Source organism: Euprymna scolopes, chromosome 18 (genome assembly GCF_053919585.1).
Source record: "Euprymna scolopes isolate OS-2025 chromosome 18, ASM5391958v1, whole genome shotgun sequence".
Classification (NCBI taxonomy): Eukaryota; Metazoa; Mollusca; class Cephalopoda; order Sepiida; family Sepiolidae; genus Euprymna; species Euprymna scolopes.
The window spans coordinates 113,255,851-113,274,230 of record NC_136499.1 but is presented as its reverse complement, the minus strand read 5'-3'; the positions used below and the strand labels follow the sequence as shown (position 1 = coordinate 113,274,230).

Sequence of the window (18,380 nt, the reverse complement as noted above, 5' to 3'; positions counted from 1 at the left end):
ATGTTTTGAATGAATTCAATTATTTACGAAAGCGCATTTTTACCTAAATGCGAGTTGGGAATAATTTTCCCTTTAACCAATTTGGTACCCTCACATGGGGAGCGGTATATATATTATTTTTAAAATATAATTATCCACTGACACGTGTTTCGTCGTCTACGACTTATCAGAGTGGCTGAATATAGCGAGATTCGAAATCGGGACCCCACGGTAATGAGCCGAAGCCCCTTACCACTGACCCACCTCGCTAAAACCAAAACAAACAACATTTAAGTAAATCGCGATATATCCAGACAGTTGGCGTTTGTGCTCTCTTTTCTATTTGTCTCGTGGATCTTCTTGGATTTTGCCCGATTATTTCCTTAACATATTTTATGGGTGTAGGTGTTCTGGGGATGCGGGGACGGCCTGATCGTTGTCTATCTTTGATCGACGAAATTTCCAGCTAACGATCAATCGCCCTTTTTATGAACATTCTTTTTATTTTAAGGTTTTTGTCTAACTTGAATATTTCTGGTGGACGCAATCGCTTCTCATGCTGTTCTATGATTAATCTCCTCTTCAATTCAACAAACACTGTTAGAAATTATTATCTTTGGTTTCTGAAAAATAAGAAATCATATATTACATTATCATATAATGACAATAAAATAGTAAATTGTTTTTAATATTATGATAAAATATACTTCCAACATTTTGTAACAGGACTCATGCTCTACTCTCTCTCTCTCTCTCTCTCTCTGTATATATATATATATATTATATATATATATGTATATGTATATATATATATATACAATGTGTGTGTATGTATGTATATACCAGGTTTAAAATATGCCAAAGTAAAAACCGTCGAATTTAACGAGGTAGTAGATGATGCTCAATAAAAAGAGCAATATATTATTTCATTCAGTTTAAGTAAACAAAATTTCCATTGGTCACTACAATAGATCTACTGTATGAATCTAAAAAGCTTTCATCACGCAACTAAAGTCTCTGATCTTCATCGGGACTAGTCTTTTACCCCTCCCTGTCTCTCTCCCTCCCTCTCCCTCTCTCTCTCATATATATATACATATATATATATATATATATATATATATATATATATATATATATATATATATACATACATACATGCTGCAACAAATTAGATTGATTCTCGCCATGGAATCCAGTAAAACCAAGAAACCATATATAATAAATACTATAACATATTTAAATGGTCAATTGTGATGTTACCTTAAGTAATAGCACGAAGCTGGATACTCCACCAGACTAGATAAATTCTTGTCCTAGAATTCGGTAAGACCAAGAGACCAAAATAAAAGATATAATAAAATATATGAAAATGGTTAAAAGGGGGAGAGAGGAAAATTATGTTCTCAACTTCTTTACTAACTCAGTGCTTGAGAAATAAAGAACTTTAATGGAACATTCGAATATCTATGTACCTCATATAGAGATCACATGTTAGGCTCTGGGAATGAGCTACTTGAATTCTGACAACGTCGACTGCAGTAAAATGAAACATAAAGGGATACAGCATCACCGAAATAAAAAATTAAAAAATCAAATGATTAAAAAAAAAGTAATCGACCAACCAAATCTCAAATCACGCAAGGACATGATCAGCAGAAAGACAAACGGGAATAATCCCCTAAAACGGTAAAATCCAGAAAACAGCATTTGTTTCATTTGAATCTTTTTCTTCTTTATTTTTTTCGTTATAACTAGGGCTATGACAACAGCATATTCTTTCCATTGTTTTGCCGCTCGAGTATATATCCGGCAGAGTTAGACACAGTGAATCAACCTAAAACCATATCACTCAATATAAAAGCATATAAGATATCAACGTATACACACTCGAGAGTCAAAACTATGAAAAGAATATGCTGTTGTCCTAGCCCTAGTTATAACAAACTGAATTAGAAAATAATTAAGCACTTCCTTGACATACAGCTTTATACATTTTATATTGTCATATAAACAACTATAGAAGCTACTAGCAGGGGCACCCTGCGTTGCCCTGTCGTAAAATACGCTTAAATATGATATTTTAATTTACATCAGATTTTGTATTCACTGTTATAGTAAATTTTCTATCGATTATTTTATTGAACTTTGGAATATAGATTTTTGTCATTTATTCACTATATTGATCTGTAATTACATTGAGCTTCTTAAATAAGGATTGGTATATATTATAAGGAAATAAAGTATATTTCCACAGATATATATATATATATATATATATATATATATATATATATATATATATATATCGTCTGTTTATTATTCAAACATTATTGGTTACATATGTGCATACATGTTTCAGTGGAATCCCAATTCAGGGACAACATTTTGTCAGACCAAAGGAAAATTCATATTGAAATGGGTGTCAAAATTACTCTGGTTTTTATAAAATATTTGGGTGCGATCTACATTCCGGGGAAATTGGGTGTATACTTTGTAAGTGGGATCAGTAGGGTTTTTTTTTAGGTGTGGTGACGGGAAGGAGGAATGCTGTTCCCCGTGTTTAAGCTGTCATTACATGTCTTCATATTCAATTTTGTACATTTTACTGATTAAAATAAATTAACAAATTAAAAAATATTAGATAAATAACAATCTTTTAAAAATATTTATTAAAAAAAACAGTTTCCGTTTTTCGATTTTATTTTTTCAATAAATACCCCAGAATTAATTAAACTTCACATATATTTAATAAGTTTACACAAGTTAAAAATATTGTGAAATTGTTGCATACTTATCGTATTTTGTTTTATGCTATTTCTATATTTTATTGCGTTTTTTTTTTACTTTATTTCGAAATATTTATTGTATTTGTTTATTTGAATATTTTCGTATTTTTTATCAACATTAGCTTTCTGCGGGAAAAAATGTTTTCCTAATTACCAAACATCAATTTCTTTGAAAAGTGAAAGATAAAATGAAATTTGGCAATAACGTTTAGAAGTCGTAATCATCACTGCGTAAATAACTTTTTTTTATTCAACTTTCACACCAAATAAGGCAAAGTGCGCTTGTGAAATAGGGGGCTACTATCGGAGACATAAGTTTCAGGGATATTATAAAGGGATTTGAGCAGCAAGATGTCTGTTCACATTGCAATTGAACTTCTGCATGTCAGTACAGTTGGGAATGCAGAATCCGGGAAGGGATTTCCAATGTCTAGCAGTTCTGGGGAAGAAACTATTGGAGTAGAAGGCTTTCTTACACCTAGGTATCTCTACTGCGTAGGAGTGGGATTTAGACGCTTATCGGGTTTGACGGAAGTATTTACGTCGAGGGGGTACAAGTGCGTGTAGTTCGTCAGAGCAATCACCATTAAAATACTTGTAGAACAGGAAGAGGAATGCAACATGCGATGCGATGGAACAGAGGTTGAAGCTTAGATGACAGTTCAGGACCTATCAGGTTGGCGACTCTCTTTTGAACCTTGTCTAGGAGTGAGAGACAAGTAGCAGATGCACCAGCCCAAATGTAACAACAATACTCCAACATGGGCAAACGGTGGCTTTATACAGATACAGCATACTTTCAGGCGTAAGTAGTTTTCTAGCACGGTAGAGAGAGACTACCTTCCTCGCAGCAGACTTGGCAATGCTCTCAATGTATCTGTTCCAACTCATGTTCCCTGTGAACGTTAGGCCAACGAGTTTAAAAGAAGTACTTTCAGGTAATGTGTTTTGACCATTGCTATTGGCGATTTAATTGAATCTTTAACTAGTTTTATCTTATCCTTCGTCATACTTTTTTTTTTTACATATTTTAAGTAATGTTTGTTCAATAATTATGAATTGATGAAGATGTTAATCTTTAATGTTATATCTCCAAAATCACTCACTGACTCAGCCCAGTTGGGGTAACTTTTGATTATTAAATCAAATTTCTGCATAAAAAGTAGAACGAATCGAATTACATGTTACTTATTTTACTAAAAATCCTAATTGTCGTTCTGTAAACCTTATGATTTCCGAGGAGCTCTAAATGTTAGCCATTTTCGACATTCCTAATTTGCCAATATTATTTATAGATTTCAAGGTGAATGAATAGTTGAATTCTGTGTTTACATTAATGGAAACTTGAGTTTTCATTCTACTCGTAGCTTCTGAAACATTGAAATTACGTATTATTTTATTTGAATTTTGTAAGTTGAAAAGCTTATATTTCTACATAAATATTTGATATAAATTGTAGCTTCTTTGTTACAGTTAACCTACTTTTTTAATTTTTTTTTGTTATAAAATTATATCCAAACAGATTCTATCGAGAAGAAATTATTTGTCTAATGTGCAGATAGGTAAACTATTTAACGATATCTAACTAAAAACATAAAAATGGTGCGTAAAAAAAAGAAAAGGGGAAAAATATCCACGATAAAGAAACCAGCAAATAAATATGATACATGTTTTTGATTATAATGCTACATCATTTGAACAAGTCAAAAATACAACTGACTTTGGCTTACAGGACAAAACATCAACAGGTGCAGAAGCATCTTCTGAATCTGAAATCATACCTAGTTTAGCTGAGCCTCTTGATCTCTTCGAACTGAATTTGAAGGGGCACTAGTTAAGATTTCAAAGCCGGTATTGACATGACAACTAGAATACAGGTTACATCCGCATATTTTCTTAAACCAGAGGCCTTGATTTCACAAGAGGTGTTCTGGAAATTTCATCCAAACCAGCCTGTAACATATCATTCAATAGTGCTGTTGAATAGTATTCTGGGCAAAGCCAGAATTATTGCTGGTTATACACACATGTATATGAAAATATTGTTGACAAGTCTTCAAAACAAGAACTGTCATTAGAAATCATAATACTAGAAAGAATGTTTTTTATATGGGAGTCACCACTTATCAAGCCCCGGAAGCCACTCGGGGATAAGGGTTATTGTGTGTACAATAGTAAATGGGATAAAATCATAGTAATCGCTAGTAATGGAGATTTGATAACGTGTCTTACTTAAGGGGGTAGTTTATCAGGAATTTGTTTATGTTGGACTTGAAAACATCCAAGTTGTAGTCAGGTGGGAAACAGGCAAACGGAAGAGAGTTCCACAGGCGTGCACTTCTAAGAAAGAAGCTTTGTTCATTGAATTTACGTTTTGATTTAGGCACAGATAAAGAGTGGGGAAAATTATTGACAGAAAAAGAATGGGTTGACAGTGGTTTCAGCTAGACGTGATTTTTTTTGCAAAAGATTGGCGAGGGGGGCAGAGATAGGAGCTCAGATGAGCACTTGTCATGGAAATAACGATAAAACAAAGATAGGCTCGCAACGTCTCTTCTGTGGGAGAGAGGTTGCAGGGAAGAGAAAAGCGCGCCCTCACTAGGCCACAAAGCCTATTTTGTACTCTGTCAAGGCAGGATAGGCTGTTTTTAGCAGCTCCTTCCCAGATGTGGCAGAAGTACTCCATTCCTGGACATATTTAGCTTTTATATAGGTAGAGAATTGCATCAGAAGTGAGATATTTAGAGCGGTAGAAGGATCCCACCATTTTCCCAGTGACTTTGGCAACAGATTTGATGTACGTGTTCCATTTCAGGTCAGCAGTAAAGGTCAATCCCAGAAGCTTGTGAAAACATGGAGCATCCCCTAGACGAGAGCCATCCATTTCAATTGGTGCCAGATGGGGACAGAGTGTTGATGATGTAAAGATAGGAGCTTGGTTTTAGATGCATTAAAAGTAACCAGCTACCTCTTCCCCCCACTGTACCACGCACTCAAGATCAGAGGAGAGAGAATCAGGGAGAACTTTGTCATTAACGGTCTTTGATATGTTCCCATAGATAGTCGTGTTATCAGCATAGATATCAACGAATGATTTAAGTATGTGTTTTGGGAGATCATTGATGTAGATCAGGAAGAGAGTTGGGGACAGGATGAACCCCTGAGAGACTCCAGCATTAATACTGTGGGCCTCTTATTTCTTCCCAATAAACCACTACTCTTATGACCTATCAGAGAGAAATGATTTAATGATTGAGAAAACATTTCCAGTTATACCGTAGCTGGAAATCTTGTGAAGTAGGCCTTTATGCCATACCTTATCGAATGCCTTTGATATGTCAAGAGCAATTGCCCTAGAATGGAAGCCTTTGTCGAGAGATTCACTAAACCTATGAGATATAACCGTTAGCACATCTGCTGTAGATCTGGCAGAACGGAAACCATATTGCATGTCACTAAGAAGGTTATTTCTGCTGAGGTGGTTGACTACTTCTTTATTGAATATGGATTCCAGCAACTTACTCATGACACACAGGAGACTTATTGGTCTGTACTGAGAGGGAGATGGCTTATCACCTGAATTCTTAAATACAAGACATACTGATGAGGTTTCCCAGGGTGTTGGGAAGCACTTCTCCTTAAGGCAACGCTTAAACAGTTTTGTAAGTATGGGTGCAAGTTCTGGTTGAAGCTTTTTCAACACTATAATTGGAATGCCGTCAGGGCCAGTTGCTTTACTGGAATCAAGGTTATTGATTAGCTGTGCGACCTCATGCACAGATATTTGTATGTTGCATAGCATGTTGTCTGTTATAGGAGGAAATACAGGGAGTTGATGGCCTTTGTCACATAGGGTAGAATTAGCTGCAAAGTTCTTGGCAAATAGTTTGGCCTTGTCTGATGCTGACGAGATGACCTCAGGTCGATTGATGATGGTTAGGATAGAATGCACGCTTCTGTTCAGAATCCTGTTTGCTATTTGCCAAAACTGGTGGGAACCAAGCCGCTGCTCAGCTACTTTGGATTTAACGGACTGAGCATATAGCTCTCTTGCATTTTTTATTACTCTTTTACAGTGGTTGCTGGCAGTCCTGAAAGCAGCTTTAGTCTCGGTGCATCTATTACATTGGTAGCTATGGAAAAAGTGATTTCTGTGCACGATGGCAGCAGCACATTCTGGGGAGAACCATGGCTGGTTGTTAGGTTTTTGTTGGAATTTTTTGGATGGTATGAATCGGTCTATGCCTACAATTAACCATTCGATCAGGTCTGATACTATAGAGGACACTTCCTTTTTAAACATGGAATGCAGAGGTAAATCAGATATAAATTTGGAAGTCAACATTCTTCAGATTACCAAGTTTTCGAAAATGTAAACAATCACTTGGAATGGACTTTGATTTGGCAATTTTGAAGGTGTGTCAATATAAACAAATGAATGCAGGTTAAACAGACGGAAGAAAAACGATAGCGGAGGAAGCCGATCCGAGTGTCATCAGTCGTCAACAAGATACTTTCCACTGAACATTTTTCTCTCTCTTTCTCTCTTCCTCACTCTATAGCATACTGTGGAAGCATTATTGAGAGAATAACATTGTTACTTCTTTATATACCCGAAATTGACAGTGTTTGTTATATACATTCGCATTTTGGCACACGATTTATGAATAAATAGACAAAACGGTTTAAAACTATAGAACTACAGCACAACGTAACAGTGCTGTTGTATATGACCGACAAGCCATTGAGAGCATGAATATCAGCAGAAAGTGAATTCGATGGAGCACGAGGGAAGATTTCAAGGCCTGATTCCATGACAATCAGTACAGAGGTTACATCCGCCAAACTGCATATTTTCTTAACTCAAATACCTCGATTTCACAAGAGATGTTCTGGGAATTTCATCGAAACCATCCTGTAGCATATCATTCAATAGTACTGTGTGTGTTACATTCAATGATGGAAACAAGAGGCTGCGTTACTCAGTTTGTCTGATGCATACTCCCGAGAAGAAATCGGTACATACAGATGATCCAGGTCTGTTCAATAGTACTGTGATATATGACTGACAAGGCATTCAACGCATGAATCCACAGAACGCGTGTTACATTCAATGATGGAAACAAGAGGCTGCGTTACCCATTTTGTCTGATGCATACTCCCGAGAAGAAATCGGTACATACAGATGATTCAGGTCTGTTCTGACTGGGAACACATCACAACAAAACTGTTTGAATATGAAAAGAGCCAGTGTCATTAGAATTCCACTGATGCATATTTACTGAATTCTTCTGAAAGATTCATCAAGCACCATTTGTTAAATGAACAACTCTTCTTAAGACCCCGACGAGTACTTCCGCGTCGTTCTCTTTTAAACTGTGTAATTTATGCAACGTTTTACATTAATTTTCAAGTATTGGCTTATCGCGGCAAACATAGCGAAGCTGTTGCAGCTTCATTTGATGAAAATAATCATGACATAATTGGAGAACGCAATCCAATGCGTAAATATTTAACCGATAAACTCTTAAACTGCTGTTCACGTAATACTGAAATTAACAGGAAATAGTAATCATAAACCAAACGTGTTACATCTTTGTTTGGATGGATAAATAATGCGCACAGAAATATGTCGGCAAGCTGAAATGCAAAATGTTGATTTAAAAAAGAAGATAAAGAAAAATAAAACACAAAAAGTAAGCATCCATAATTTAGTTATCTACAGACACATGTTTCGTCGTTTATAACCCATCAACATAGCTGAATTTAGTAAAATTCGAATCCAGGACCCCAAAGTGCGTAATCTATATAAATAAAACAACATATGCATGTATATGGGTTTGTGAAAATATTGAACCGATAAACTCTTGAACAACTTGTCGCATAACACTGAAATTAACAAGAAGCAGTAAGCAAACACCAAGGACGGTTTATAACGTGTAAAATCTTTGTTTTGGATAGACGAATAATGTGTACAGAAATATGTTGGCAAATTGAAATGCAAAATGTTCATTTCAACTTGCCGACATAGTTCTATTGTTTTTACGCATGCGCAAATTCATTCATAGCTTGAAGTGGTTTAATTTTAAATCTTTTTTATTTGTCGAGAGCTCACTTGTTTCTATTCTTTCTGAGCATGCCAAAATTCGTTTATTTCTTCAAGTCGTTAAATTTTAAATCTTTCTCATCTATCTGTTGATAGCTACATCGGTAGGGAACGCAGTTGGAGCGCTAAATGTTTTGGTTTCGATTCTAGATTATGGCACCCCACTCATTTTTTTTTAAATTTGAAATCAGTATTATATATTAGGTACAATATAATATTCAATAGAGAATTTGCTATAATAATAAATATAAAACCCACGTGAATTAAGATATATTTAAGCATGTTTTAATTCGAGAACATTTGCAGGTCATTTTGCAGGGCAAACGAAAAGATGTAGAAAATTTGTAACCTTTTTAAGCAAAACAACTGTGAATAAAATAAATATTATTTCGGGCATGATCAAAAACGAAATTGTGAAGAGATGTTTTCAGTACAATCTGACCGTTCACAAGACATTTCTGTTCATGATCAATGTGCCATTGTCCTCGATATGGTATTGACGACAGAGTTAAAGAAACACTAGTTCGCCTGGTAAATGTGGATAATTCAAGTGGAAAATGCTTGGCCTGTTACTAAATTCATTTGCAGATATAAACCTGACAATGGAACAGTGTATTGCAAATTCATTTGATGAACCAGGTAATATGGGTTGTGTTTATTCTGGTCTTAAGACACTTATGAAAGCAACTCGTTCAAGTCACATCTACATTTGGTGTTATGCACATATTCTGTATCCGGTTTTCAGTGATGCAAGCAATTAGCTTTTTTTTATTTGTTTGCCAGATGAACTCTGCAAAATTTTCCAATGATTCCTATAAAAGGATAAAGTTCTTGGAAAAGCATATGCAGACGAAACTAGGAAATAAGAAACGCTGAATACTAGAACGCATTGGTCAAATTAGATGGTCAAGTAGAAGATCACTTCGAAAATTGTTACACAGATGAACCATCAGAATTCTATTATGACCTTGTGATCACCGTTCATCAAGTAATCGACGCAACTAATTTCAAAGAATCAGCACAGAAATTGAGTGAAAACTTGCCCAAATTCAAAACCATCTTAATGGCGTTTACATTCTTCCGATTTTTTTTTTTTGAAATGACAACACCAGTGTCAGATTATCTGCAGACATCAGGCCTGGATATGATGCAGGAATCAGACTTGGCACATGATTAACAAATCCACTAAAAATATTTTTTTTAAATCTCAAGAGATTTTAGTAGCATTTTTGAAACAGCTTATGGTGACATTTTTTTTTTAAACAGCTCATGCAAATTGTTAATTAGAACAAGTGAACATTTCTATCTCTAAGATCTTCATAATTTCAACCTTCAGATCTAGTCGCTCAGTAGAAGAAGATATCACAGATGAGAACATATAATGCACTAACTGATGCTGTGTTCTTCCAGCACGCGAGCTTGATACCCATCTCATGGGAAGCTATATCAGTAAAATTTCTGTTTCGACTCAAACAGGTTTTCTGAAATCTTGACATCCTTACGAAATGTGGAGCTAAATGCAATTGCTAATGTAGTATCATAGATATTATAAATTGCACTAAAGGATGAAATTTCATTTGCATCAAGCTACAAAAACCTGAAAAAAGAGCTGGTACAGACTTTACAATTACGTGCAATTATATTCATGCAGGTATTCTACATTATTTATATTTGCGTAATATTTGCCTAAAAGTTTATAGTAAAGACAAGCATCTTTCTCTATATATTTATGTATGCGTATATATATATATATCTATATCTATCTATCTATATATATATATATATATATATATATATATATATATATATATATATACATATATATATGTGTGTATGTGTGTGTGTGTGTGTGTGTGTGTGTGTGTGTTTAAAAGATTTTCCTACTCAACTCTTCTGTCAGTTTTTGGTCAACAGACATGAAACCTAACATATAGGGTATTCGAACCCATGCGAAACTTTATATTTGGATTTGAGCAGGAGAAAATCGATGAAAAGATGTGAGCATTTTATCAAAATGGAAGTTGCCAGGTGAATGTCCAATGACGGCATTACGAACATGCATATAAGTGTTCTTGAATCATGTAAGAAAAGTCATGTTCTTTTGTTGTTATCTGAGTAAAGGTTTGTGTAGCTGCATATAAAAATACACAGTGCACATATTAAAGATTCCTTTTCTTGTCTAAGACTGTTGACAACAGGGCTGAGATCTTCATTCACCCAGAATAACTCTGAGTCAATTATGCTAATTGCTATTGGAAAAGATATTGCAATAAAAATCAAATCAAACACAAAACTAAAGTATTGATAAAAATGCTGAAATGGGTATAATAGTCTTACTGTAATCAGTGAAGCTTAATATTTTAAACTTTTGGCTTTTAGTAAAACATAGTTTTATACCACAATGCAGTAACTACTCATCTCCTGAAAACTTTTATCAGTAAATTTTCTGCTTTGATCCAAACAATTGTTATTATCATCCGTTGCCAAGGCTGCTGGAAAAATGGTGGGATCGTTCTACCTCTCCAGTAGATATCTCACCGCTGACGTAATTTTCTACCCGTATAAGATCCAAGTACGTCAAAAGGTGGAGTACTGTTGCCACTTTTGAGCAGGAGCTCCTAGAAACAGCTTATCTTACCTTGATAGAATTCAAAATATACTTCGTATCCTCGTAGGGGATGCCCTTTTCTCTTCCCTGCAACCTCTTTCCCACAGAAGAGACGTTGCGAGCTTGTCTGCTTTATTGTTATTTTCATGGCTAATGATCGTCTGAGCTCCTATTATGGTCCTCCCTGTCCTGACTTTCATAAAAACACTCGTATAGCTGAAACCACTGTCACTAATTTCCCACACTCTTTATCTGTGTTTAAACCTAAACGTAGATTCCATGAACAAAGCTTCTTTCTTAGAACTGCACGCCTGTGGAACTCTGTTCCGTTTTCCTGCTTTCCAGCTGACTACAATTTCATTGTCTTCAAGTCCAACGTGTACAAATTCTTTATAAGTAATCCAATTTACCAAATTTCCACTACGAACGATTACTACGTGTTTTCTTTGACCACTGTACGCTCATACTTGCAATAACCCTTATCTCTGAGTGGCTTCCGGGCCTTGAAAAATTAATTCTTATCCTCGGGTTGCCTCCGAGCCTTGATGGTGTAAAATAAAAACCAGCTTTTCTGAAATCTTGGCATGCTTACAAAACGTGAAGCTATGTCTGATAGCTAAGGCAATAACAGAAATTGATAGAGTGGCATTACAGGATGAATTTCATTTGGATCAATCTACAAAGACCAGAAAAGGAGGCTGCTAAATGATATGAATAACAATGGAAATGATTCAGATTCTTGCCTCGATATTATTGTAAAACGTAGTGCACCATATATTAAAGCATGTTTAAATGTAAAAAAAATAATTAAAAAAGAATATATTAACATATTTCAATATTAGTTTCTAATATGTATTTTTGCTGAAAATTCCACAGCGGACTCTTTCGTATGTGATGTTGGCATTTTATCGATGTTCAGCGTAAATAGAGATGCCCTTATATTATTGTAGCTCTTTTGTTAAACCCGCAGGAGTATTTATCGAAGCGAGTAACCCAGTCGTAAAATACACTTAAATATGATATTTTTATTTATGCAGATTTCGTATATATTATTATAGAGTCAATTTTCTATAGATTCCTATATATTATAAAGTTGTGATTTCAAAAATAAAAAAATATATATCTATATGACTTGCGTGCATCAGCTTGAATCGAAACCCAAACCAAAACTATATATATATATATATATATATATATATATATATATATATATATATATATATATATATATGTGTGTATGTATGTATATATACACACACATATATGTATATATATATATATATATATATATATATATGTAAATTTAAAGGGGGTTAGAACAGTAGTCTAAAGAGCAGATTGTATTTTAATGTGACAGTAAAATTACTAATTTAATTAAAATACAAAAAAAGAACAGTGCTCGTTATAATTCAAATATATAATAAACTCGATAGGCAAATATCCTAGACCTACTTTAATATTTAGTAATGTGATTAAAATTCAAATTAAAATTAAAAATTAAAAATATGTTTCATAAGAAGGAACACAACAAAGTCAACAATTTGTACGATCGTTTTATTATTCGTAGCAGAAAGAACTCAAGTTATATATATATATATATATATATATATATATATATAAATATATGTATATATATATATATATATATATATATATATATGAAATAAAATGGAGGTGAAATGACCTGAATACTCAACGTTTCGCTGATTTATGCGGGCTTTTTCAAGAGAGATATTCATTGACGAGAGAGTCGGAAGATTTGGGGCTATATATAATGATGGGGGAGAGCAGCGTGTTTTTTTAATCTAAATTAGATGTCTATATATATATATATATATATATATATATATATTTATATATATATAGAGAGAGAGAGAAAGAGAGAGAGAGAGAAAGAGAGAGAGAGAGAGAGAGAGACTGTGGTTGTAGAAAAATATACGTAGGAGAAACTCAACGTAATTTAAATAAAAGAATATATGAACATAAAAGAGATGTAAAAAACAACAATACACTCAACGCCATATTTTATCACATCATGAAAAACGACCACCATTTTGATTTTAACAAAGCAACTTTCCTTAAACACATACATAACAGATCCACACGACGTTTAATTGAGTCAGCTATAATCTCAAATTCCAGCAATATAATTAAACAAAGAAAAGGTTTTTTTCCACATTGCTCCCTATCTGTCGAAAATAATTATTAAAGAGTACAATTTAGACACAGGTTAAACTCGATATATATATATATATATATATATATATATATATATATATATATATATATATATATATATATATATATATATTAAATCCATTCGTAATTTCACTTCATTTTATTATTTTTATTTTACTTATTTACTGTATTTTATTTGATCAGTGTCTATTTTTAGACGCCATTTTATCACCTCCTATTATGACTTTTAGACGCCATCTACAGTTACTATGCTATTTTATCCCAACTCAATTATCTCTAATTTTTTAAACCTTCCTTCGTAATCTCGTTTCATTTTATTTACTTAATCTATCACGGTTATATATCTAGACGCAATATTTTAAATCTCTACGATATTTTAACTTTTAGACGTAATCCACTACGCTAGTTTACTCTAATTTATTTTCTCTCATAAAATGTACATATCTATATAGACATCTAATTTACATAAGAAAAAGACGCTGCTCTCCCTCATCATTATATATATCCCCAAATATTCCGACTCGCTCGTCAATGACTATCCCTCTTGAAAAAGCCCGCATAAATCGGGCGAAACGTTGAGTATTCAGGTCCTTTCACCTCCATTTTATTTCATAATTATATATATATATATATATATATATATATATATATATATATATATATATATATAACTTGAGTTCTTTCAGCTATGATCGAATGTGAAACCAAAGCTTATGAAGAATTATTGATATAATTAGATAAATGTTAAAATGTAGTTAATTGTTTACACGTAATTTCGTAAGAATTCAATGGAAATCTAATTTGTTATTACGCTTTTTTTAATCATCATCACGTGTCTATGGACATCTTAATTATCTTGAAGTCTTCCACTCATTTTATACATATACACCCATATATATCTTAAAGTAAATCCATTACTTAGTTATGTCAATATGCACAGCTCACCTGATGTACAGTCTCTATGTGTGACATTTAACTGTAAAAAAAATTGGTAACGCGGGCCCCATTATATTTTCTGTCCAAGAGCCTATACGCTCAGTCTGTCCCTGTTCACTACTGAATGTCTTCTTGTGTTGCAGCATTTTTCATACCGTAGATGAAATGGTTAGCGTTTTACATTGGCTTCGGTCCATTGTTGGTCCGATTCCTTTGAAGACAATCACATGATTTGAACTTGGCAGAATACATGGAGTGGGTTGCTATTACCTTTCCCCTACGCTGACACCACAAGACAAAATGCAATTCTTTTTCCAACAAGATGGCGCTACATGCTAAACGTCTCACAGATCACTGACACGAGTCCATGACATGTTTACAGAAGAGAGAACAATAAGCAAAAGGGTTATGGCCACCACGTTCCCCGGACTTGTGATCATGTGATTTTTATCTTTGGGGAATTCAAAACAAAAAGTTTATGCAAATAATCCTCACAATCTAGATCAAGGAGAACATTACAAACGATATCAGGAGAATTACAAGAGAATATCCATAGGCATTATCTGCAAACGTTGTTAAACGTGTTCTGAAATGCATTGATGTCAACGGGGAGCACTTTCAGCATTTTTTATAACATTACAGATAATTTAAACAATAAAAAATGTTTCTCCCCTCTACTACATTTTTTGCTGGGCTACTTTTAAGTGGTTCATCCTGTATATCCTTCTTATTATATCATGAAGATCTTCCTAAAATTCCAGTTTCTTTTCATGTCAAACATAAAACCTTGATATTTCGTTATCTTTTCCCCTCAGCTCTGTTTAATCCAGCATAATTGGGGACACTAACTTCTACTAAGGTTGCTACTTTATCCTTCTTGTACCATATCACCGATGGCAACCTTCTGTCTAATAAGACAATGCCATTGTACAGAATCTGGTGCATTGCAGCATCTTCTGCGGCGATCCATTGCAAAGCTGGAATTGGCTGTCCCGATGCAGGCTTGGACGGGTGATAAAGAGACCTAGGTTTGCCGAGTTACCAGGGTTCCCTTTCGGCTTTGCAGACAAAGTCTGACAGAAAGAGGCAAGCCAATACAGCCAGAGCTAGTAGCTGCAGGAATTGCCGGAAAAGTGCAATGATTCATCATTCATCTATTGGGACACGAAACCGGATTTTTGTCGGGGTTTATTTCTTTAGCCTTTGTTTTTCCCAAGGCAGCTTTAATAGCTCCGTTTTCTAGGTACGTAGCTGTAAAAATTGCATAGTCATTTATGTGTGACTGCAGTCACGGAGGCAGTCTGCCAACGGTGGCATGTGCGACGCTCAAAACTCGAAACCCGACCGATAGGACACGAAAAGGCAAAAAAAAGGTTCGATCGCGTCTTAATCTGCATATCAATGAGGCTAGACACTGGCATGAAGAATATAAGGCCGGCAGTCAAGATGTATCAGTTGAGTTATGGGAGAACCTGACTGAACGGGTTGGAGCTGATAATGTTCGAATAGCACCAAGAATTCAGTCCAGGTCTTTTTTTTTTCTAATAGATTATGAATGATTGAGATTGAGTTACGATAAATAAGACCAGCCAAGCTGACTCTCCCATTTTCGGCCTTGTATCATATTTGTAACGTATTACGAATAAATGTTGAATTTGTTATTGTCTGTGTTACGTGATTAATGCTTCTTGTAACTGATAACGTTACAACGTAAGATTATGACTTGTCACAAAATGACGCAATTCGTTACAAACTTATACCTAATTATTATTTTTTTTTTTTTGCTTTGTGACGCATGAGCCAGTCAAGAACAGGTAAAAACTGTCTCCCTGGACCTTCCTTCGCTCCCCTTCCCCTTACTCACTGATTTAAAATCCCGGCATATAAGAAAGAAAGAAAGAAAGGCAAAAAAATTTTTTTTTAATATAAAAAGAAGAAAAAGAGATTTTTTTTTAAAATACAGAAATAAGCGTCATTGGCGCGTTTTTATTTAAAAAAAAAAAAAAAAAAAAAAAGGAAGCAAACAAACAAGAAAAGAAACAAAAGAGAAACACCATTAGATAAAAAAAAAAGAAAGAAAGAAAGAAAGAAACGTAGTTTGTCGGGAGGGTCGTGCCGTGCACCAGAGCACGTCCCCGCCCCTGCCCCTTCTCATCTGCCCACAACCCTCAGTTGTATAATAGCATAAATATATAAACACAATTAACACTATTCGTGAGTGTAGACTTCAGTTGGGGGGTGGGGGTAGACAGGGCGGCCTGTGGGTGATATAGACGCCCATATTCAAGGTGTTTCGTCAATCATTTAGCGAGCTGGGTAAGAGGTAGAAAGGTGAACCAAAAAGATAGAGGGAGGAGCGGTGTAAGAATTGACATACGCACATAACTTCCCCTTCAATTTTACACACACACACACCCACACACACACACACACACACACACATATATATATATATATATATATATATATATATATAGCTAAAAATAACGTGCACGATACCTATTTTTTCTTTTTTAGAAGGTGGGGGCAATTCTTATCCAACATTCCCACAATTCATATTCCGAATCGCCGTCTTTTCCATCCAGTTCGTATAAAAACTGCGCTCAAATCTTTCTCCGCCTCAGTTGAAGAACCGGGTTCGCGCCCACTTCATATTTCGATAAGGGAACTAGAATAATAATGATAATAATCAGTGGTAAAAGGTAAAACTTTTAAATTTCTAATAAAAAAAACAAAAAAAACAATCTGAATAAATTTTTGTCAATTTAAAAAAAAAAATAGAAAAAAAAAATTAAAATAAAGAGACTCCGTCGCTAAACACGTAACATGGGTTACTGGAATGGTAATCTTAAAGATTTACTATTCATTGGAAGTATATGCTTAATAGCAGGATTAACTAAAGCCGGCAACAATGTAAGTATATTTTTCAATGTATTTTCGAAATTTTTTGTTAATTTTTCCCGATACGTTTTTAAATGCTTTCACAGTTTTCATAATTATTCCAGAATTATTTCTTAGCATCTAAACTTTTAAAATTTAGTGCTTCTACAGAATTTGAACGGAACGAAACCGACTTTCAGCTAACTAAATCTGAAACCATTGTTAGGTTTGAGATGCTTGTACGGTTCACGGGCCGTACTGAAATAATAAATTTTATGGAAGAATTTTATGGACAGAAGATACAGTAGAAATTAACTTTAACCTTAAAATTCTATCTAAAAAAAAAAAAAAAAAAAAAAAAAAAAAAGCTGCACAAGCACCAAGGTTAGGTTAGGGTTCAAATTCTTTAGAAATATCTGAAATTTAATTTTCTTTCTTTTTTTTTTAAAAAAAAGATTCTTTGTCAATAAAATCGATATTAACAGAAAATCCTTGAGTTAGTCCCGGAAATCGCCGAAACAGTTTACGATTTTATAGCCGCAAAAATATTTAAAAAAAAGGCAGATTGCATTAAGCATTGATTGTCTTAGGTATGGATTAATAATTAAAAAAAAATACTTAGCCCTTAAAAATGTCTTTAAAAAAAAAATCTAAAAAGAGAGAAAGAGAATGTGACTTTCGAATCGTAAACTACTTCAGTAATTTCTGGGACTGACTCGGGACTCTCCGTTGTTACTCAGAACTGACTTGATAATATCTGTAATCATCTGGGTATCCCTATTTAGAATGCCTCCACACGGGACAGAGTTAGACACCAGGGTTGTTTTTTAACGTGGAGAAAAGGTACAAAAATAAAAATTGTCTCAGTCGTGAAGGATTTGTT

General features: G+C 34.2%; 1 protein-coding gene across 1 annotated transcript in view; it reads left to right on the top strand.

Annotated features, from left to right (window-relative positions):
• The first annotated feature begins 17,109 nt into the window (after positions 1–17,109).
• LOC145297772 (uncharacterized) overlaps positions 17,110–18,380 on the top strand; it is a 482,067-nt gene continuing 480,796 nt past the window's right edge. The window contains exon 1 of the mRNA XM_080144017.1: positions 17,110–17,530. Within this exon, the coding sequence (XP_080000143.1) occupies positions 17,444–17,530 (87 nt within the window). The 5' untranslated portion in view covers positions 17,110–17,443. The remainder of the gene's footprint in view (positions 17,531–18,380) is intronic.